The sequence below is a fragment of the Poecilia reticulata genome, chromosome 4 (genome assembly GCF_904066995.2).
Source record: "Poecilia reticulata chromosome 4, P_reticulata-male-v2, whole genome shotgun sequence".
Taxonomy (NCBI): domain Eukaryota; kingdom Metazoa; phylum Chordata; class Actinopteri; order Cyprinodontiformes; family Poeciliidae; genus Poecilia; species Poecilia reticulata.
The window spans coordinates 15,768,821-15,790,937 of record NC_088833.1 but is presented as its reverse complement, the minus strand read 5'-3'; the positions used below and the strand labels follow the sequence as shown (position 1 = coordinate 15,790,937).

Below are 22,117 nucleotides of genomic sequence, written 5' to 3'. Positions count from 1 at the left end.
ACCATGTGAAAGACAGCAGAAAACAAAGTGAAACTAAAAAAGAGACACAAAAAAAAGAAGAAAAAAAAGACGACGAGGAGCAAAGAGAGACAGCAAATCCTGCTGTGCAAGTTTTATTCTACGACAACATGACACCACAAATCAAACCAAGACATGATGACAAGTAACGAGACAACCGTCACCAGGATCACTGCCAGTGTGCGTGTTACCTATTGGCTGGCGCACTCTTAACGCCGCGCTCTTTTCATTGTGGCTGTCAAGCTGTGGAGTACTCTAAATGAAAACAGACCTCTTCCTTATTTTTCTTTTGTAGCAGAGGTGAGGTATGGTAGCTCGAAGTGGAGCTCTGTCCTCAATTCACAGAGGGACGCATTGTATACTTTCTTTCCATTGAGTGAAAGAGTTGTATAGTGTCTCTGTTCCTTTTCCCCTTTTTGCACTGGAAGGCATTCATCACCCACCTTCTGATAAATGGTTGTTGTACACAAAAAACACACATTGGTGCACACATAGCTTTACAAAGCTGCTTCCATACAAGCCCGGTTCATAGCGGTGAGGATTTAGTGCCTCACCTGTGGCTGTGACACCAGAGAGGGGATTCTATTTAGAAAGATTCTCAGGAAACTTTATTTCAGAAAAATTTCAGACTCTGAAGCATCTGTGCTTATATCCTTGGTAGTGTCGCTGTGGATTATTTTGTGTGGATGCATGGTTCCCTTTTTTAGATAGCTTTCTGGTGAACCTAATGAGCAGGGCTAGGAAATGGAGTCTTTGCAGTCTTCCAATGTTTTTTTTATTAGTCTTTACTTTTTTTTAGTCTTTGCTTTGGCCCATGTGGCCAACAACTGGCAGTATACTAAATACTCTGATTTACATTATGATTTGCATTGCATGGTTTTCATAATGAAGTAAAGATTTAGCAAAAATTATTTTCACTCAAGAAAACAATCAACACGAATACTAGACTGGTAACATTTCAGCTGGTTTCGCGAAAATATTAGTGTTAATTTATATCTGTAAATGAGTTACAGGTAAAGTTAAAAATTTGATCTTTTAAATGAGGAGATGAGAAATTGTTGAGCCTTAAAAAGAAAGAATTGGTTGATAACCTGATCAACTCCATGTACGTTTTGTTGGTTTGGATTTCAGCAGCTGGATAGAAATAAGACCTGTTGTGTAATAAAAGACATCCATTAACAATTTTGACACATACTTACAAAAACTCCCACAACAAATGCACCACTATTAGGGCCATTGAAATCCTAATAATATCAAACCACCCACCCAAACTATTGTTCCCAAACAGAAAAAAAAAAGAGTGCCTCATGTGTTTTTCAGAGGATGCCAGGCGGAGACCTGACTTATCTGAACAATCACGGTTTATCAACCCACGCCAGCCTTTCGATGGGCATCTGTTGCATTGTCATTTGAAGTCACCACATAGGAAGACACCGTTCCAATTGCTGTTGCCAGGTCTTTCTTTGTTGCTCCTTTTGTTGTGTCACATAAGCCATTTCTCACCATGGGAGGAGACATAAAGGAAGCTAACAAAGAGAAAAATAATTCATTTGTTGTGTCAAGTATAATAACTGATATTTGAATACTTTACCCCTGTGCTTGGAATTGTTCTGTTGAGAAAGGTAAGCTGCTCTTGAATTATTCCCTGGATGATGCCAGCTTTTGTACCTAAAATCCCTTGTGGCTTACTCCTTTCTTGCTCTGTTGAATCTCACTGATTGCTTTTGACTGTAAATGATAGAGCCAAGCTGAGAAATTCTTTATTGCTGACAGAAATGTTAGTGGCGGCTGTGTTATAGAGTCTGTTTTGAGCAAATTTAGGCGTTAGATTTCGGGGTCACTTATACAAACTGTGGTGTGCAAACACACAGACAGGTTCTTCTTCACGCTCGTGTTTACACACATCATTGCCAGACAAGATTTCTGCAGGAAAAGGCCAAACCGACTTTAAAGTGTCTTTCAAAAGGAAAGAGAGAGAAAAAAAAACAAACATCCTCAATCTCTGTCTGTCTGCTTGCTCCATTCCTCTTTCCTTTGCTCGTTGGAAGAGATTTTTTCTTTTCAAACAAGCCCACAGTCTGTTCCTGTAATTGCATACAATCCCTGTCTCTAGAATGTTACAGAAAGAAAGACAATTTTTTAAATGTCCCTTTTCGTCTTTGTTTGACAGATCAATCGAGCTCCGAGCTTTGGGACTGATCAGAAGCTTGATTACGATGTGAAGAAAGGGGTGCTGCTCAATGCTCTCGAACTCCTCAACATCAGGTATTGCTTTCTGCTGCAGTCATGTATGTGGATATGCATGCAGATACACAAACATATTGCGTCAAGGGGCCCATTAAAGCTCAAGTAAAGGCTTTTTTTTATATACAGGGGTTCTAAATGTTTAACGATTTCAGTCATTGCTTACTTTGATGCTTGGTGGAGTTCAGAACCTTTTTTACATCTGATTTTAAAACAGTTGTGACTGTGGTAATGGTGTGAACAGTTGCACAACATAAATCATATTTGTAAATGGTTGTGTCTCAGTGATAAATGCAGGACACCCCAGCTCCTTATTGAGAAGCATTTACATATCAACATTGAATCTCAGTTTCAATCAGTGGAAAAGAAAAATTTGTTCAAAAAAAGGAACATTGTCATACTCTTTAAGCAAAATATATAAACAATTTATTTTCTAGCTAAGAGAAAAGTTGGGACACTATTCCGCTTTTGTAATTTTATGCCCATTTTAAGTAGACATATATGTAGCAAAAGATGGAATATCTTAACTTAAATCTGACAAGAAATTGATTTTTTTTCTTACGTCTTGTATGAAATTTCAACATTTATTCCAATTCCATTTATTCATAACACTTTTTTTTGTATTATTAAAATTTATATTAAACATCAACGTGTCCTACACAAACACACACAGGCTCAGAGAAAGTTTCCTGTCAGTACTTTTTTTTCACAGATCTGTACATAAGTCTTTTAAAATGGGAAGAAAACCTTAATTGCACATGTTGTCAGTGTGTGTGAGTTAAGTTTATAATGTCTGCAACTTCTTTGTTTTTATGCTTTACTCGTCTTTGTATATTTATTCAGCTTCCTGTGTCGCACTTTCTGCTTGCTTTGTCTGCCTGTTTTGCTTACGTTTTCTCTTTTTGTGGTGTACTGTACTTCTGTACACATAGTGGTTTGTGTGTAATGTGTAGCGTGTGTGTGTACGTGTGTGTTCATAGGCATGCTTTTCTGTCCCCTGGCTACAGTGACTTTGTTCTCTGATTGATCACTGTACACAAGACCTCTAGATCTCTGCTCCCTTTGTTGCTTTCTCTCTGCATGTCCTCTTCTCGCTACCCTAAATATAGTCTCCCCCCAAGTAGTCATGCACATACAGAAACATAATGAAAGCATATACTTAGGCACAGAATCGTACAGGAGCATCTCAGTAAATAAGACAATCATCAAAACATTAAGTTATTCTAACAATTCAATTCACAAAGTGACATTTATATATCAAATAGATTCAACACAGAATAATGTATATTTCAAGAATTTATTTCTGTTGATTTTGAGGTAATCACACTAATTAATAACCTAATTTATGATTTTACATGACGTTTATTAACACACTCTGGAATCGCTGAAATAAAAAAAAAAATAAATAAATAAAAAAAATATATATATATATATAGGGCTGCACAGTGGCGCAGTTGGTAGAGCTGTTGCCTTGCAGCAAGAAGGTTCTGGGTTCTGCATGCGTGGGTTTTCTCCGGGTACTCCGGTTTCCTCCCACAGTCCAAAAACATGACTGTCAGGTTAATTGGTCTGTCTAAATTGCCCCTAGGTGTGAGTGTGTGTGTGCATGGTTGTTTGTCCTGTGTGTCTCTGTGTTGCCCTGCGACAGACTGGCGACCTGCCCAGGGTGACCCCGCCTCTCGCCCGGAACGTTAGCTGGAGATGGGCACCAGCAACCCTCCCGTATATATATATATATATATATATATATATATATATATATATATATATAGTCCTTCTAATTTATTGAAATGCAGAGATGGTCACATTACTTGTTGTATAATAGACGCAGCTTGTTGAAAACTCTCTCAGCTGTGCCACCTGTCTTTCTGGAGCTTCTGGTTGATGTTTTCCTAGTTCTCTGACAAAATGTGCTTTTATTTCAGGATTGACAACATGTATTGAAAGCAAGCAAGAACACAGAGCATTCATAGTATAAAGCCCTTTTGCTCGTGGAGTGAATGAGTGTCTTGCAGAACATTAATCTATCTCTTTTAATATACATTAGCTTTTCTCGCAGAGGATGGAGATGTTGATGTTTGCTTGACTCTTTGGTCTGTTTACAACGCAAACTGAATCCAACTGGGATCAATTTAGACCCATTCGGGCATGGACATTGATAGACGTCATTCCCCCTCACAGCACTCAATATTCAGTTTAAAGGGCCAGCGACTGAATTAAATACATTTTCCTCTCTCGAAGCTGCAGTAACCTACTTGTTCATAATATTCTGTCTGGTCCTGTTCCTCCAGTTGCTGTTTGGATTTTAGCTTGATTTTTTTTTCTCAGTATATTGTTAGAATTTTTTTGGAAGGGATATTTTTCTCAACAATAATGAAGAGTAATCTCTTATCCAGACATCAAGCGGACAAATATTCTCCAACAATAATGGATATTTTTTACTGTACAGACAAGAAAATAATGATCAAACACCTAATATGTGGGAAAAGTATGAAAACAAAAAAAAAAATACAGCATAGAGGATTATTAAACAGTTGAGAGCTTTTCAGTATGAGGAGCCTAAATATATAAACATTTTATTAGTTGACTTGTTTTATTGTGTTTCAGGGCCAGTGATAAGAAAAGAAACCTGGCTCAGGAGAAGGCAGAAGCTCAGAGGCGGCTTTATGGTCATGGCTTCATGAGGAAACTTTCAGCTGCTTCCACGGACTGGGAGAAACAACGTCACACGCTGGAACGGAGAAGAGAGGAACTGGTATGGCACAAACGGGGTATTACACCTTCGGCTGATCTGAATGTGTGCAGATTTTTTTTAAGCATTCTTCCAGTCATGCATTATTCCTTCTGCAATGTCCTTATTAAATGACGATTCTCTTACTTGCTGACCACAGACCTGTGGCAAGCAGCCTCTGTCGAGGTCATAAGCTGTATAAGGTGCTGCTCATTACCTATTGTCAAAGGAAAATTATATCCCACTTTGACTTTTAGAACCTGTATGAATGTATGAAAGTAGAGTTCATGCTCTGATTGATGATAAATTATAACTTCAGTGACATCTGTAACCTCATTTTATCAAGCAAAGACTGCTGTGGCTTAATGATTCTTTTCCTCTTTCTTCTACTGCGTCAAAATTCCAACTTGCCTTCATGTGACAGCAACTATTTTGGTGAAATCTGCGCATTGCAAATCCCACGCTTTTCGTATGCTTATGTGAATATATAATGTGTTTCATGCCTGCAAAATAACTAATTGGTTAAATTAGTTGCTGGAACACCATCAAACTGGCAGCGCAATTTTAAAAGACAGATCTTCCTTTGAATGCTCTGAGAATTAAACCAGCTTGAACTTTTGGCTTTGCTAATGCCTTAGAGTCTTAAAATCTAGTAGTTTATTTGTAGTGCAAAGAATTTGGAGGATTTCATCAGCCTTAATTATAAAAAAAAAATTTAAGAATATGGAGAAAGTTTTACACAAAGGAGAAACAAACATGGAGAATGGAAACAGTTGTGTCTCCTGTAGCTTGAACTCATTCAAGGAGAAAAACGATGTGCCGAAATTTGAAACTGTTTTAAAAAAAAAAAAAAAGCAGAGATATTGCCTCATTCTGGTTAACGTGGACAGGGAGCATCTGGAGCAAGAAAATATTTTCCACACTTTCCTGCGAGACACTTGTAATAGTGGACTTCTCAGTACCAACATGTTTACTGACATTTGTTTTTTTAAATATCCATACAATAAAGCTTGAATATAAAATGTTGCTGTTCAAAAATCGAATTGAAGGTTGAAAAAAAAAAAACAACAACAGTGAAATCCAGCAGCAGTTTTGGTTTTGTTTAGGTTTTATTTTTATTAAATATAGTGTTTGGATTACGCCTTAGTCTCTTTGGATTTAGTACTTTACAAATAAGCATGATTAATTTAAACTGCAAGGCACAGGCAACATACTAGTGAGCTGCAAATTTAGAAAAGGAAAAAGCTTGTAAGAACAAACTCAGTTCCACTTATTTCTCAGCGGCTGTCAAGAGTCAGTTTCCTGAGATGTGTGCACTGTTTAATTATTTTTCCTTTAAAATAGTGGAATCAGGGGAGCTTTTCTAATCTAGATGGGGAAAAGTGGCAGCCGCTAGTGCTTTAATGCCTCCCACCCTCTTTGATTAGCCTTTTGATAGCCACAGCTGTAATCAGTGGGAACAAGGAGCGAAGGAGCAGAGGCGCTCTTTCAAAAAGGGCACCACCTCATCTTTGAGTGCTGTTTTGGCTGAAGAGAGAGCTCAGGTTGAGGTCTGCTGAAGGCTCATATCACTCAGCATTTAATGATACTGCGGCGCTAGTGGCAAAGTGGTCCCCACCTCTCCGCTTTTTGTCAATTTGACAAGCTTAGACGCACAATTACACATTTATAACATGCTAATGAGAGAGGGGAAGGGAGAACATATTATTAATTTATGGCAGTGACGTCTTTCATCCCTTTCCCTGTATTTTGCAAGGCTTCATTGTTTTTTTGTTTTGTTTTTTTCTGTTACTGAGTGAAATGTTTTCCTTTGTTTCTAGAAAGAACAACTTGCACAGGTTCGCAGGCAGGTTTCCAGGGAAGAACATGAAAATCAACATCTGGGGAATTACAGGTAAAGATGAGGCAAACAGCTGGGGAGAACAGGCTCTCCCTTCAGGAGCTCCACCCACTGTTCTTTGTGCCAGCTTGCTCGCATTTACGAGGTAATCTGCACAATGCCAAACTCTTGGTAAAATAAATGTTGCTGCTGACAGAATGAAAAAAAGAACACCTATTGTTTTTGAGATTGCAGGAAACCGGAATAAACACAAGTTAAAATCAGAGAAAGGCAGAAAAGCAAAGGAAGGGAGGCTCAAATTGCTTCTCCTCTTGCCAAATTCTTACCCTTTGCCGCATCTTAGAAACACAGATTAGCAGGTAAACTTTGCTTGCTTGCTGCGAGCCATCTCATCCCTGCCCAACAATCCCTTTTTTTTTCTCCCCTTCACCTCAGAACCCCCAGCTGGGTCTCTGGAAGACACAGAGCGTATCGATTTTCTAACCTCACAGATGGAGCAGATTCACCCTACAGCATGACTTAGCAAGTTAAAATTTACCACTTGGCCCATGTAAGCCATTCGCTCCTCTTTACTCCTCATTTTATGCTTCATTTTCCACACAGCACTTCAGCAACAACAGAATTTTATTGTTTTTTTTATGATCTTTCTCCCAATTTCTTACACAAAAAACAGACACACTCACCCGTCTTTCCGTCTCCAAAAGTCGAAGTAACTTCCTTACCGAGTCTTGGTCAGAACACTCCTCCAGGCCTGCATGAAGTGCTGCCACCTCTTTCCTTTTCCTCGACAGGCTGCCAGACAGTCAATCAGGCAGGCTGGAGCACCCCTAATAAAGACCTCTTAGCATTCAAATGGTGCCCCAGCTCGGCGCTGAACTCTGATTAACACACTGCTCCTCATTAGATGAGTTTGAGTAATGAACTCACTTACATTTGGCTATTAGATAAGATCTGTTTCAGGTACAGCGCCTGTTACATCTGAGGAAGACCCAGCTGCTTGTTGCTAGCTCACTACCTTGTTAAGCAGCAGGAGTCATGAGACTTTAAAGGTGCTGTTAAGCAGAAAACAAAGATTTTCTTAACGTCTCAAATAAAGGAGTAGTTGTAGTTCTCCATTTCACTTAAGTGAGATCACACAGAGAGAAATCTAATCATCAACTCAATCAAGACATACGTATGTTCAGCTTTAAAAAAGCCCCATGGTCACTTCTTCAGGCCTGCTGAAGAAGTGACCATGAGCTTTGCGGTTAAATGAGGCTCTTTAACTATTGGCAAGTTCTAGCGTCTATTGATTTTTATTTATTTTTTTATTTTTTTTATGTGATGAGACCTTTTGATATTTTGTCAAGTGTGTCTTTGAAAAGAAGCAAAAGAATTAGGTCCATACACCTCTAAAGTAATATAACTGAAAGAAGTCCCTCACAAAAGAATTAATATGCCTTGAACTTTTTCATACTTCATCATGTCACAACTACAAACTGCAATGTCTCTTTTATGCAACAGATTAACTAAAAGTACTGCATTATTGTGCAGTGGAAGGGAAAAGATACAAGGTTTTCTATATTCTTTTACAAATAAAAATCTGTGATCTGTGCCGACTAGTTTATGAAACCAGCCTTCGCAAGTCTTTTACTACGTCTCTACCAATTTTATACATGTACGCACTGAAGTTTTGTCTAGTTTTATTTGCAAAGCAGCTTAGTCAGATTGAACGAACACCATCTGTGAACAGAAATATTCAACACCTGTGAAAATTTGTTGTTTTTTGCTTTGACTAGACCATTCTAAAACCTCAGTGGTTTAATCTAAATCCTCCCATTGTGTTTCTGTCTTTGTGTTTTGTGTCTCTGCTTGGTCGAAGGTGAACCTCTAGCTAAAGTCCCTTGCAGCCTTTACCAGGGTTTTTTCTCACAGCACCTGCCTGTATCTCCATCTGTCTTTGCCTTAACTCTGACCTGCTTCCTGGTCTCACCATCCACAGTGGGCATGGCATTTTTTTAGGCGCAGTGCTTGTTTTCAGCTACACAGAGCATTTTGGATGTAAGCCAAAAGAAATTTGGCATTTAGAGTCATTTGACAAGATCTGCTGTTTGCTGTGGCGCCTACATCACTTGTGACAAACTGCTTTCTTTCAACACTTGCTTTCTTTCCTTAAAGAAAGGCCAGATTTATAAATAATGCCAATAATAGTTGCCTTATTGATAGAGTATTTGACCTGTGCTCTGGATCTCTGCAGCTCCTCCAGAGTTAGAAACCGTTTCATGACTGTTTCTCTTAACAATGAGGCTTGGATTTGCTGTATATAGTTTAATGTTACAGAGAGCACATCAGACAATTATTTGAGGTGTTATGTGACACAACATAAAAATATGCAATGGGTATTATTTCTTTTGCAAGGCATTGTAGTTAGAAACATTTCACATTCAACTGTACTAAGAAAGGACCTTAGTTAGTTGGCTCATATCAGGACCCAGAACTTAGCAGTTGCTTTATTTGAGCCGCAGTAACGTGGAATTGGGTCATCTTCTCAACAATATGGAAATCAGGCACCCAGAACAGCTACACAGCATAAAATTATTAATTGCACATGGGGAGCAGTTAAAGTTTTAATGCTGAAACAGTTAACCTTTACTTGGCATTTTACTTGCACTAAAATCTACTACTCACACGCTGAGACGTAAAAGCCTCTCATAAGTACTTCTTTACCTATCAGTTCTCGGATAGAAAAAAAAGTACATGATTAGTTTTCCAAGAATGTTTTCTGCTTTAGACATTACCATCATGTCTGAATCGGGAAGGCCATCTAACGGAGTGGGATTTGGCTCCTGATAGGGCTCTGCAGATGTCAGAACATTCGCCTGCTTTTTGAACTTAAAGTACCCGATGCTTATTTTGCTTAAAAAGCTGACATTGTTTTGATTTGATGGCCAAAGCGATGATGAGGCTGGGTTTGGAGATGTAGTTTCAGGATAACCCGGCAGAGGTTTACAAATTGTTCTACTCCCTTTAGATCCATCATAAACACTGGGGTTAGTTTAGTCTTTAGGGTAAAATTTTAAAGGGTGTGGACAGACGCATTAGTGCATATTGCAAAAAAAAAAAAAAAAACCAAAACTGTAAAGTGTACTTCTGGGTGCAGAAAGCAGCTGCGTGAAAGCAGTGCTTCGTGTGAAAAGACTGATTAAATGAGAGTTTGGCGGTTTCTTGACTCAAGTTTGCCAGTAAAGCCTGTCTTTTTGTAATTTGTCTCTGCTTTCTTCTTCTCATTTTAATTTGGTTTTTCTTTCTCTTAGCATGCTGTAATCCTTTTATATACCTATATATTTTATGATCTGCTTACTGTATCCTCTTGTCTCTTGTTTTAAATTTGTTCTAATTTTTTCTCAAATATTTAGCTGTTCTCTTAGTATCTGTAAAATTTTTTTTTTTTTTTTACATTTTTTACTGTACTAAACCCTTGCTGCGAATTCTATCACTCGTCCTTTAACCTCACATGCCTCCTTTGCTTAACCCCACTCTGTCTCTCTATCTGTCCTTTCTCCTCTTTACCCTTTATCGCCTGACTCTCATTTCAACTGTCTCCCCTCAATGATAACCCTTTTCCGTTACCTTCTATTTTCCATCTATTCTTTTTATTTTTTTTATTTTTTTTGCTCCTTTCTCACTCTCCTTGCCCCTCTCTCTCCCTGTCTCTGTGGCCTGCAGACGTATTTACCCCCCAGACGACAAGCTGCTGTTGGAAAAGTATGAAAGCCTGCTCTCGGCCGCCTTTCAGACCTTCCTCGCCGGGCGAGCTGCCTCACTTCAAAAGGAAATGAATAATCCTCTGAAACGAATGAAGGCACGTACATCAGTGGCAGACTGTCACGGACACACACACACACTCCCACAAACACATGCTGTAAAAACCTGCAGAGATCCACACCTGAACATACACACACGCATAGCATTCAGGCATCTATGGGCAGGAAGCAGAGGAACACACACGCACATTTCTATTAAGATTCTGCCCACAGAGACGATTAGGGATGTGCAAATAATGCGGAGTATGTTGCAGTCCATGGTTTTTGTTGGGAAGTTTGACAATATGTAGGAAGGCAGAGCACAATATGTGCTTACTGTCATTCAGACTGTCTCTTCACAAATATTTATTGTGTAGTGCATGATGTTTTTAAAAAGGAAAATCAAATCCCACAGAACAATGTTATGTTTGTTTCTTTCTTCACTTCGACACTCTTCACTCTCCCGTCGGTCCTCTTTCTGGATCTTTTGCTTTTCTTATGTCTTTCTGACAGCATCAGTTCTGAGTGAGTAACAGTTGTTTCCCACATGTTTTATGTTTTTTTTGCTGTATGTTAAAGAGTAAGACATTGAACGTTTTAGGACACATTTAACATGTTGAAATAAAAGACCTATAACATGCTCTCAGAATTTGATCATTTCACAGGGTTAGGAAGTAATGTTTTCTTGCGCCAGAGGCTCATCTGTGTTTTCGAGTAATGCTGCTTTAGCTCAGCTGTGAAGTTGAAGTAATGACGATAAACAGCACTGAAACCGACTGAGAGCTTTGTAATTTTTTTAAATTATAAAATAGGATATGAAAGAGAGTGAAGTAGGACAAAATGACAAGCAGCTGAGAGAAATAGTGGCTTTTTTTAATTTTTCTGATCTGTAAAAAACAACCTTTTAAAAAACTTTACAAGAGACTTTACCAGCAGTTTTCTGTCATATTTATGTGTTCAAGAATAGTAAAACAAAGACGCTGAAAACTGAAGTGGGGAGCACTGAGCATAAAAATAAAAGTACATTTAGAAGGCAGATACTTAAACTTAGGATCTTTAATAAATGTATTGATACAATAAATTATTTTCACACCACCTATAAGGACATGTTGCAATTATCATAGGAGCTACTCTCACTGTTTCTGACTTTTTGCCATTTTCTTCTCTAAAGACTATTGTGTGTGTGTGTGTGTGTGTTTTTTCTAAGAATGGTGTCACTGCAGAGGAACTTCATAAAGATATGAATCAAAGTTCAGGCTGAGTCGAAAAAGAACACATTTTTAATTTGGCCAGCACAGAGACAGGGATTTTGTTCAAAGCCAGAAGGAAGAGAGAGTCGCTCTGCAGCTTGCTATCTGCCACCACAATCATGTCTAACAACTGAACTGTCCTCATTAAGGGACACAGTGTGAAATACTAATCTGGGATATTTATCTGAAAGAAGGAAGGTTCCTGAAGTTCAGTCTGATAATGATCGGCCCAAACGATGCAGATACGCCTCCTTACATTGTGTGTCGCCTGCTTTCAATTTGTTTTCCATACGTCACATTTAATAACAAATGTAATCATATGGGATTTCATTGCCGTATAATCAGAAGACCAAAGGTTGCTTTGCAACATAATCACTTCCGGAAAGCACTGTTTCTCTGACATAGTGTGAGAACTGCAGCTTACACCATAGCTTTTTTAGAAGTGTTCTAAAAAAACCCACATAAACTCATTGGGTTTTGTGCTTTTCGTTTGTGGAAAAGTATGGAGAAAGACGAAAATGTTTGGAAAAGTCAGTTCTGTTTCCAGACTCCTTTATATTACTAATTACAATGCAGACGAGCAGATCTTTTGTCATATAGATTATATTTGACAGATGCTCACTTGAGTGCACCTTTTGGTAGCATAAAGCCCTGGTATTGTTTGTGAGAAGGCAATTTGGAGTGAGCTTAGTTCCATTGAAAACTAAAAAATGGTGTCCTTTTGTGGATATCAAGGTTTATCAAAACATAAAATGTCTTTGATTAACTTTTTATAACTAAATGCCTTATTTTGGGGGATTTTAGTATAATATTATAAAGTTCTTCAGTGGCAGCCATACCTCCTTCTTATTGTTTTATTATTAACACTGATAACCATTAACACTGGTCTCTCTCCTAAGGTAAGAGAGACCATTAGTGTTTTAGATGGTGCTATAAGTTATTTGGTCACTGTGGTTCATTGGGATCCCTAACACTTCCAAACCCTTTCCAGACTCATAGGAAATCACTTGTTTATAATCTTCCTAAATGTCTTCATTTACTGGCATGGTATGTTGCATTTAGACTGTTGTCAGTTTCTGTTTTTATTATTATTATTATTATTATTATTATTATTATTATTATTATTATTATTATTATTATTATTATTATTAAAGATTATTATTAATCTTTAATTTCACCAGTCTCCTTGGTGTGACTGATGAAATTAATACATATATATTAATACATATATATCTATAAACATATATATGTATATAAAGTTTATTTATTTTTTTATTGTTGTTTTCCCTAAAAAAAGTCATCACTGGCTCTGTCTAGGGTCGTTCTTTCATTGCGAGCAAACAATCGATATTTCTGTCTGACAGTTTTTGGACCCCACAACACTTTTGTTTGCTGGCTTTGCGAGCTTCTCACGGCCACGAATTGAAAAAAAGTCACGGACTGTCACACTATCAAAGAACACAGAGTGTGTGTTGTGTTCCTAGAAATAAAAAAAAACATTGATTGACTGCAGAGCACCCTCTTGCTTTCAGCTTGCTGTGCCAGAGACGTTTCAGCAATGAGTTACACTGTTTTCCACAGAGTTTGCATCACCCTTCTCCACACTTCCATTACAGTTAGGTTGAAAGGTATGCATCAGATTGTTAGCTCTGTTGTTGGCTATATATCTTTTCCACCCCTCAGACGATGTCTTTCTATTCCTTCACTTTTAGGAATAATGAAAATGAGAAACAGGATGTTGTCAAAGCAGCCTGTGGTTTTCTGTCAGAAATGTAAAAAAAAAGCACGTAAGCACACACGTTTCCACAGAGGCTAGTACAGCAAATGCAGCAGCTAAGCATGGATATTAAAACAGCTCATTTTGGCCAATTTTTTAAACTAAAGATAAATTTGATGTGAAAGTAGGTTTTATTGTACAATAAATATTCACTCTAAATTTAAATGGATTTTCTTTTCAATGTTGTTGCTCTCACAAACAACTGGAGCACGATGATGATGCTGTTTGCAGTTCAGGGTTACTTGAATTTAAAAAGAAAAGCAAGGCAAGTTAATTTGTATTGCACATTTCAGTAACAATACAATTCAAAGTATTTTTATGAAGAAAACAAAAAGTGACTATGTTATAGTGTTATATGATGTAGAAAAGAATGAAAAGTGTGAGTGCAGACTTGAATGCATTTTTTGTTTCTTAGATAAAAAATAAAGTAAATGAAGGGAACTAGGAATCTAAAAGAAACAAATTTCTATAAACACTGTGCATGATGAAGGTTTTAAAAAAGCATACATATGAGGTGATCAGCATTAGTATTACACATCCCTGCTGCCTTTGTGGACAACCCTTAATTTGCATAAATTTTCTGCTTGATATTAGGATTTAAGATTGTTGTTTATTTGTGTTTTTTAGCATTAATCTCAGCACCTCTAGTCATCCTGCAATCAGCTGTTGCTCAATTAGTTATTGCTCCTGTATTTCCTTCTCCCAGTGCTATAGCAGGACTTCTTGTTGCTTCCTCCTGTTTTATGCCATCATGGTTCTGTTATTCTCCTGACTCGCTTGATGGTATTCTTTTTTCAATGGTTTTCAATTTTCTTGGGATTTTTCCAACCTCATTCCTGACCTTTTGTCCTGTGCCACAGAAAAATATGGAAGAACGTTAAAACCAAACATCACTTCATGATTTATAAATATTATTAGTTGATGTTAAATTTTTACCTTATAAAGAATTCTTAATATATGCAGTCAGACAAATTCAGACAAAAGGCAAAAGGCATGAAATAGATATATTTGTATAAGTGATTACAAGATATAAATTAAAAACAGCTAAAATTAAGAGAAAATAAATAACTTTTACTTCATGTGTAATTTCTGCATATATGTCAAGTTCGGTTTTCTCCTGTGCTGTAAAAACATGTCAAAACATTGGTGTAATCCACTTGCTGGTATTTAACAAGGTAATGGGCCTCCAGTGATTTTTAAACCACAGTGGGTGGGGAAAGCTTTCACCTCATAAAAGCTTATTGAGTTGGCAGCAAATTTTTATTGCTTGTAATTTGTAAATAATTATACAAAGCAAGGCAAAGTAACATTTTCCCTATAATAATTACTACATTGTAAAAAAGTTAAAAGTTTAGTTCCTGGCTTTTCAAGGCTGCTTAAAAAACCATTTAGTGCTGCAAAGCTACAGGAGGCGGCCTCATTTTTACAGTGGGTTTCCACAATGTGTTAGTTTATTACGTTTATTACATTAGAGGGAGTCTGTTGGGGAGATTTACTGTTGGCATACAGTAGGCATCAGTAGTGCAGATCATACTATGCAATCTGAAAATGTCAGTATAGATAACATGGTTCAAACCTACCTTAAAAAAATTATAATCTTGGTCTTGGACCTGCTTGGAAACCTTAGTGGAAAATTACAAAGTTTGTACTTTGGTAGGGCTGGCACCTCTGCTAAAGATTTGTGTAAGACCTCAAATAAATTATTATTATTTTTTTTGTCATTGTAGCATAATTCCACTGCGTACTGTTTTGAAAAATCACAACTTCTATTTGAGATTATTTTATTTTGAGGAAAAGCATTAGAAGAAAGTGTTTTTAAATCAGCTTCAGCTATTTCTCTAGACAAGTGTTTCCTTACTTTGGTTGTCAAGGCACACTGCCCTGCATGTTTTAGATGTTTATCTGCTTTGACACACTTGATGGAGACAACAAAAGCCTGTTAATTGGCCATCAATTTGAAATCAGCTATGCTGGAGCAGGGAAACATCTAACACATGGTTTTAAAAACCATGGTTAAAAAACTTGTCTCTAGACAAAATGTATAGAAAGCTTTTGTTCAATTTCTTTTTAATTTTTTAGGGTGATCGGTTAATTAGAATCACTGGCATGTAGTCTATGGTTTTCTGTTTCACTGGTATTACTATAATGTGACATGAGGGTCAGTTATTTTAGCTACTGGACAATTGGGAGGAACCTGTTTGGTTCACAGTAAGAAGAATTAGACAGGCTAAAACAATTCTCCAAATTACATTAGAACAAAGAGTGCCAACCTGAGTTTACCAATTTTCAATAGCAACCTTAAGACACCATCTACATGCCAACCAGTTATTTAGGAACACCACCACCACAAACAACTCTCTTTTTTACTGTTAAAAATATAAATATGTGATTTGCTAAATTCTTCTGGGGCTTTAACTGGTGATGTGTATTAGTCAAATAAGGCTAGATAAAGCAGGTGGACTCAAGACTTTCCTGGTCACAGATCACTTTGTTTTTATACTGTAACCGTGGAAGGCTAGGAGACGACTAATAATACCTTAGTGGCAAAAAGTTGTTTTGTCAGGAGGGCTATCAAAGTGTGTGCTACCAGTGATTGTGTTGGATTTTATTGCTTGTTAACTGCATCCAAATATTTTTTAAAATTATTTTTACTTCATGATTATGCTACTTTACATATATTTTTGTAAGGCCTCTTGCACATTTTAACAGGAGTGCCAATAAAGATGGCCCGCAGAACAACAAAAAAATAATGTATCATACCATAAAAAAAAAGTAAAGCATGTTTCCAAAATGAATCAATTCTGGTTGATCTCCAATTCTATTCTGACTTTCTTTAGTTAATTCAATTTATTTAATTCAATATTTTTTTTAATGTAATGCCAGTTCGCAACAAACATTTTCTCAAGGCACTCTACAGAAAAAGTCAATTCATTCCAAACATATAGACACATTGTAAGTCACAGACAGATTGAAAGTCAATCCACATATGAAACATATGACATTTAAGCCATCTGTGTCCAGAATGGCATGTCCCACCATCCAAGCATTCACACACTCACAAGTATTAATTCTCCCAGAATGAATCCAGTGAGCCAGCGGCCAGCTGACAATCACATTGGATTTGAGCAGCAAATGGAAGCCTGTTATTTCCCTGCCTTAAACAACATTAATAATCTTTGCCTGCATTTCAACAGCTGCCAACTGGACCAGGCTTGTGCATGCTGGCGAAGGCCATGAAGCTCCTATTTTTACTAATTCTCTCTCAATGAGCTCAGCTCAGCAAAGAATCTCAGGCCAGTGTATCTTTTCCAATCTCCCCAGACAAGGCGCATGTACAAAAGTGTGAAGTTTAGGTTTTTCTTTACTTTTACATTAATTGAAGAATTTGACAATCCAGAGACGTATCAAATCATAATTATTGCTCCATAAGTGTATCCAATGATTAAACTATTCTGACTAATGATTTTTTTTATGTGTTTAACTGATCTAAACTGAGTTGCCTGTATGTATTAATGTGCAGGAAGAAGATATACTGGATCTTCTGGAACGATGTGAGCTGGATGACGAGAAGCTGACGGGCAAATCCTCCAGGCAACGAGGCCCAAAGGTGGGTGAAAGGGAGAGAGGTTGGGAGACACTGAGCACAGAGTGCATAGGGTCCAGATGCCTCATGGGACCTTCAAAAAAGACGAGTGCCAGAGAGAAAGGGATGGAGGTAGTCAGATGCCTGGAGCTAACACTCTGAGAAAGCACATCGGACGTGATTCAGAAAAATAAAGGTGGTGGTGAGGATTGGGGGGAATGGGGGTTGTGGCTGTCTAGCAGCTTTGGAAAGAAAGAAAGGAATCAGAAAGAGGCCCAAAGAAGGGACCCAACTCCCTAAGGGGACAGCTGTCAGCCTGTTTCACCTACGCTCCCCCACTTGCACCCCCTTGCTATCCGTCTCTCTGTCTATCATTCTCTTCTTTTTCCTCTCTGTCACATCCACCTGTAAGCCCCTTCAATTTCGCGCGACAGCACATTACTCCCTCCATCAACTTGCTCCACTCTCCTCCGTTCACCTCTCCATCCCTCTCTCTTTTGGGTGCGTGTACATCATCCCTCATTCGAGGGCTAAATTGACTGGAACACTTGAGGAGTGTGTTAGGGACCAGACGTTGAAGTTCAGCCGTTACGTTTGTGAGGCCCGAGCCAGAATGAGAACTTGTTCAGACACAATCACTGTTGTCCAAATTAATTTCGGGCCCGTCAGCTTCGATGTTGCAGAACGTATGGAGAGAGACATCGGTAACAGGGGGAAGTAAAGTGCTGTGACGGATAGATTCCCTCTCGAGGGTGAGTTGCTTACAAGCCATCTGGTGGAGCTGAACCAAGCAGAATGTGAAAGCGCGATGAGTGGAGTTAGACAGGATTTTGAAGGAAAGACATGGCACTGATGTTTCTGTCAGCGAAGGAAATGTTAAGGCAGACGGGACAGGAAGTTGAGAAAAAAGGATGGCAAGGAGCTTTATAAGCCTTTTTAATTGCTTTTTGTCTCCAAATCCTAATTTTGATCTGCGGTTCTTACGCTTGTGGTTGATACTCTCTTTCCCTACCGTACTGCTTGATTCCTTGTTCAGAATGATTGCTATTCTCACCAAAATTTCATCTCATTTTTAGTGTCTGATCTCTCATTTTTGTCTCTCTCTTCACTGATGAGGGACTGTCTGTCCATGCATGCTTTTCATCTCCTCGCCATATCCAAAATCATTGCCTTTCTGAGTTCATTTCCACCTCTCTTTGCATATTCAGTCCCTCTGTGCTTCTATTCGTTCCTTTCTGCTGCCACTGCTGAGCTTCACCTTGTCCCTCTCTTTATATCTCACCTCATCAATCTGATGTCCCAATCTTCCCTTGTTATTCTCTTCTCATGTATTTAATCTCTCTCTGTCTCTAGCCCCCTTCATCACTCACCCACACGACTACCCAGCGGTGACTCTTTCAGACCCATGATCACTTCCTGCTTATTAATTTGGGTGGCCTTACAGCAATGCCAGACCCGAACACTGAATAACAGATGAAGAAAAGCTTTATCAATGTCCTCATTGTGTCCCCCTTTAAAATTGGGAGATATATAATTAACATTAGACTAAAAACTTCTGTTTATTCGCTCATGCTTTACATTTCAATGCACAGACATAGATAATTTCATCTTCTCGTCTCTAAGTTCATATTTTGTTAAGAAAACTCTCCATGTTATCAAAAGTGCTCATGTACTCAACCTTTTATCCATTTATTTGAAGAATTGAAGGAAAACAACTGCTGAAGAATGAATAATAAGCTTCTGCCTTAACATTGCTCTTTTATGTAAATAGTTTTTGTTCAAGCTAGAACATTTCAGTTGTTAGCTTGCACTGATTCTATGAGTAAAATCTTCTAACACAGGCAAAACCTTCCACTCTTGCGTCCTTATGAGTTCAAGGTGAACTCCAACTTGAAGAGTTCAGACTTCCATATTTTTCCCTTAAGAATGACAGCAGATAAGTTTGAACACCTGATGGCTGGAGTTGGAGTATGTGGCTTTAATCCATATGAGGAGGAGCTTCACCATGCAAGGTCCTGAAAGTTAAACTCAGGATTTAAAAATTAATTCACTTAACAAGTAAGACCTTAAATAAGGAGTGACGTGAGCTCCTTTTTGTTCCAAATAAGATTCTTACAGGTGATCTTCAGTCTATCCCTATTATACCATAGTTCCCTGAAATATGAGTGAAGTATCTCACCAGATCACTCTCCTTGCCTGGAGCAAGGAAGAAGTGTGGGTACAAGACCGAAAATCTCCTGCATAATGTTGAGCATTTATACTGGGCGGAAGTCCCTCTTCCTCGGAGTCGACATCAGGACTAGCATAATGTAATAGAGCTTCTGGTGGACAGACAATAGTGGAGCATCAGTCACAGTGAGATACCTCACTCATATCTCAGAGAACAGAGGTTATATCCTTAACCTAAAAGTTTTCACAACTGTCGTTATGGAAGGAGGACTAAAATAATTAAGTCCTCCTTTTTTCTTGATACTCTTTAAGGTCATGCTATTAAAGTAAACAACCAATAGTGGTTTTACAGGCAGATTGCTCCCACTGTCCTAAACTATGGATTTTATTTGCTCTTTTTTACATTTTCCCTTTAACTTAAGAGATATGCACTACTTTGTGTTAGGCTGTCACCTGTAGAAATACTTTCAGGTTTGTGGTTGTCATGGAACATAATGTGAAACATTTGAATTGTTGCCGCTTGAAAGTCGATGCTGTAATTTTGTGTCTGGTAACTTATATGTCAAGATTAATGACTTCGTCTGTGCAATGCATGTTATTTTTATATTCTGCTGTTATGTGCAGAGTATGTGCTGAGCATTTGTTTATTTGTTGTTGCCAGCCCTTGACCGCCATGCCGGAATGCAGCCAGACGCCAAGAGGCCAACGACCAGACTACCTGGCTGACTTCTCCAGTGGCAGCAGTGAAGATAATTCATGCTCGTCGTCCAATGAAGAAGAGGAAGAGGAGACAAGAAAAACAGAAGAAGTGGAAATTAAAGAAAAGAGAGGCGAGAAGAAGGTCTCCTATGACCTCAGTGAAAGCAAGGAGAAAAACGTGGCTGAGCGCTCAGGTAGGGCAAAGGGTCTGGAACTGCCTTATTAGAAAGGCAGAGTGTGACATCTGATTGTGTTTTTGTCTGTCTTTGCCAACATAAAAAAAGAAATAGCAGTTACCATGAACAATAGAGGCTAGAGAAACACGAAAGAAATATTGGCAGATGAGGCAATTAAAAATTTGTTGAGGCTAATCAAAACTCTGGATGATTGAACTAAAGCTTTATGCAGGTAAACAAAAATTATTAAACAATAATGTTCACTGTTTTTGTCAAAACTGAAAAATTCAGTGTTGATATTCATTTGAAAATACAAATCTAAGTTATTAATTAGACTGGGCTAATTAAGTTAAAAATCTGTTTTTCTGGTACAAATGGTGGAAATAAGTGAGCCAATATTTCTACAGAAAAGCAGACAGTATGAATCAATAGTCAGACTGTTTACGTTCTAGCCTGATTACTAGAGTCATGTTGAAGGTGAAAAAAGATGACTTGATAGGTTACAGACTTTACAATTTTACTAACTTTACAATGTACAACTTTCAAAATGTCTCTAACTCTGTTAAAAATATGACCTCACTGCAGATATCTTCACCTCAGTGAAGCAGTTCTCATAAGTCAATAAATGACCCGGCCTACAAACGCTTAACAGGTAGAATGAAGAAATAAAAGTTCCTGAAACAAGATTGTCAAAGCACTCTGCTGGATAATCGAAACACTTTTGCAAACTATTTATTTTCTGTTTACTCCTATGAAACACTTTTTAAGAGTGATGAAGACAAAATACTCCCCTTCATGCTTATAAAACGTTAAGTCATCCAAGGCACCAACAATTTTTTAAATGGGAATGACTAACTCTGCCAGTAGACCCATTTGCCATTTTAATAAGTACACCTGTGCAGTTGATAGCATACTGGCTAATCATACGACAACAGCTGAATGAAGCACCTCAATGTGGTAAAAAAAAATTTGGATGAGTGTTTCTGACACTTTAGGTCTGTGACAGAAAATATTGAGAATGTTTTGAAGAAACTAATGGATCAAATCTGGTACTAGTATGGTGTACACAAGGGTTAAGGTGAGGTTTTATGGATTGACAGAAATTCAAATTTGCACATCACTTACCGGTACTTTAAAATGAATTCATTCAGATACATTCATATACAGCTTTGTATCATACACTTGGGCTATTTCTTACTTTCTACGTAGCAATAAATGTACTGATACATTACAGTACTATAGATATGACTCCATATCTACTCTATCACTAAAATACATGCCAAACTCAACTGTTCTATTTTAATTATACCATCATGAATTTTACCATCAAAGCCTGTAAAATGGGTTGTGAGGGTTCAACTGTAGTTACTGATTATTTTGGAGGATTTCTCTCTGATATTTTATCCCAGTGAGTATATTATTACATCAGATGGATGGACTCCAAACTGTTTGGAAATAACCTTATAACTTTTCCTTGATTGATTGGCAGAAACTCACAAAGTTCATGTCTTAGAGTTCCCCTCTGTGGAACAAACTTCTATCGTGTCTAACTTTTTAAGAAAGACTTTTCAGACACCTAAAGGTTTGGGTCAAAACTGACTGGTATCTGAAACACTTCACGGTTTCTCCCCACCTTGACTGAAAAACTACTTCCATCTGAGTATGATGGTATTATTTTGTTGATGGGGAGTACAAGGAGACCAGAATAGATTTTAGTCAGGTCTGGATGTTGCCTTTGGAAGAAAAAGCTGTAACCTTGTAAGCCTACTTCATAGTTCAGATATAAGGTGAATAAAAATGATGGTTGTCTGTCCATTTGTAACACAACCGATTTTTATATATGAAAAC

General features: G+C 37.8%; 1 protein-coding gene across 7 annotated transcripts in view; it reads left to right on the top strand.

Annotated features, from left to right (window-relative positions):
* ttll7 (tubulin tyrosine ligase-like family, member 7) overlaps window positions 1-22,117 on the top strand; it is an 87,911-nt gene that overhangs the window by 39,200 nt on the left and 26,594 nt on the right. For 6 of the 7 annotated variants that reach the window (XM_008408047.3, XM_081606345.1, XM_008408043.3 and 3 more), the window contains exons 10-15: window positions 2,189-2,283; window positions 4,870-5,017; window positions 6,814-6,887; window positions 10,539-10,674; window positions 17,163-17,249; window positions 20,056-20,287. In XM_008408047.3, the coding sequence (XP_008406269.1) occupies window positions 2,189-2,283; window positions 4,870-5,017; window positions 6,814-6,887; window positions 10,539-10,674; window positions 17,163-17,249; window positions 20,056-20,287 (772 nt within the window). Of the gene's footprint in view, window positions 1-2,188; window positions 2,284-4,869; window positions 5,018-6,813; window positions 6,888-10,538; window positions 10,679-17,162; window positions 17,250-20,055; window positions 20,288-22,117 lie in introns of all 7 variants that reach the window. The other variant, XM_081606346.1, reaches the window with a different exon arrangement.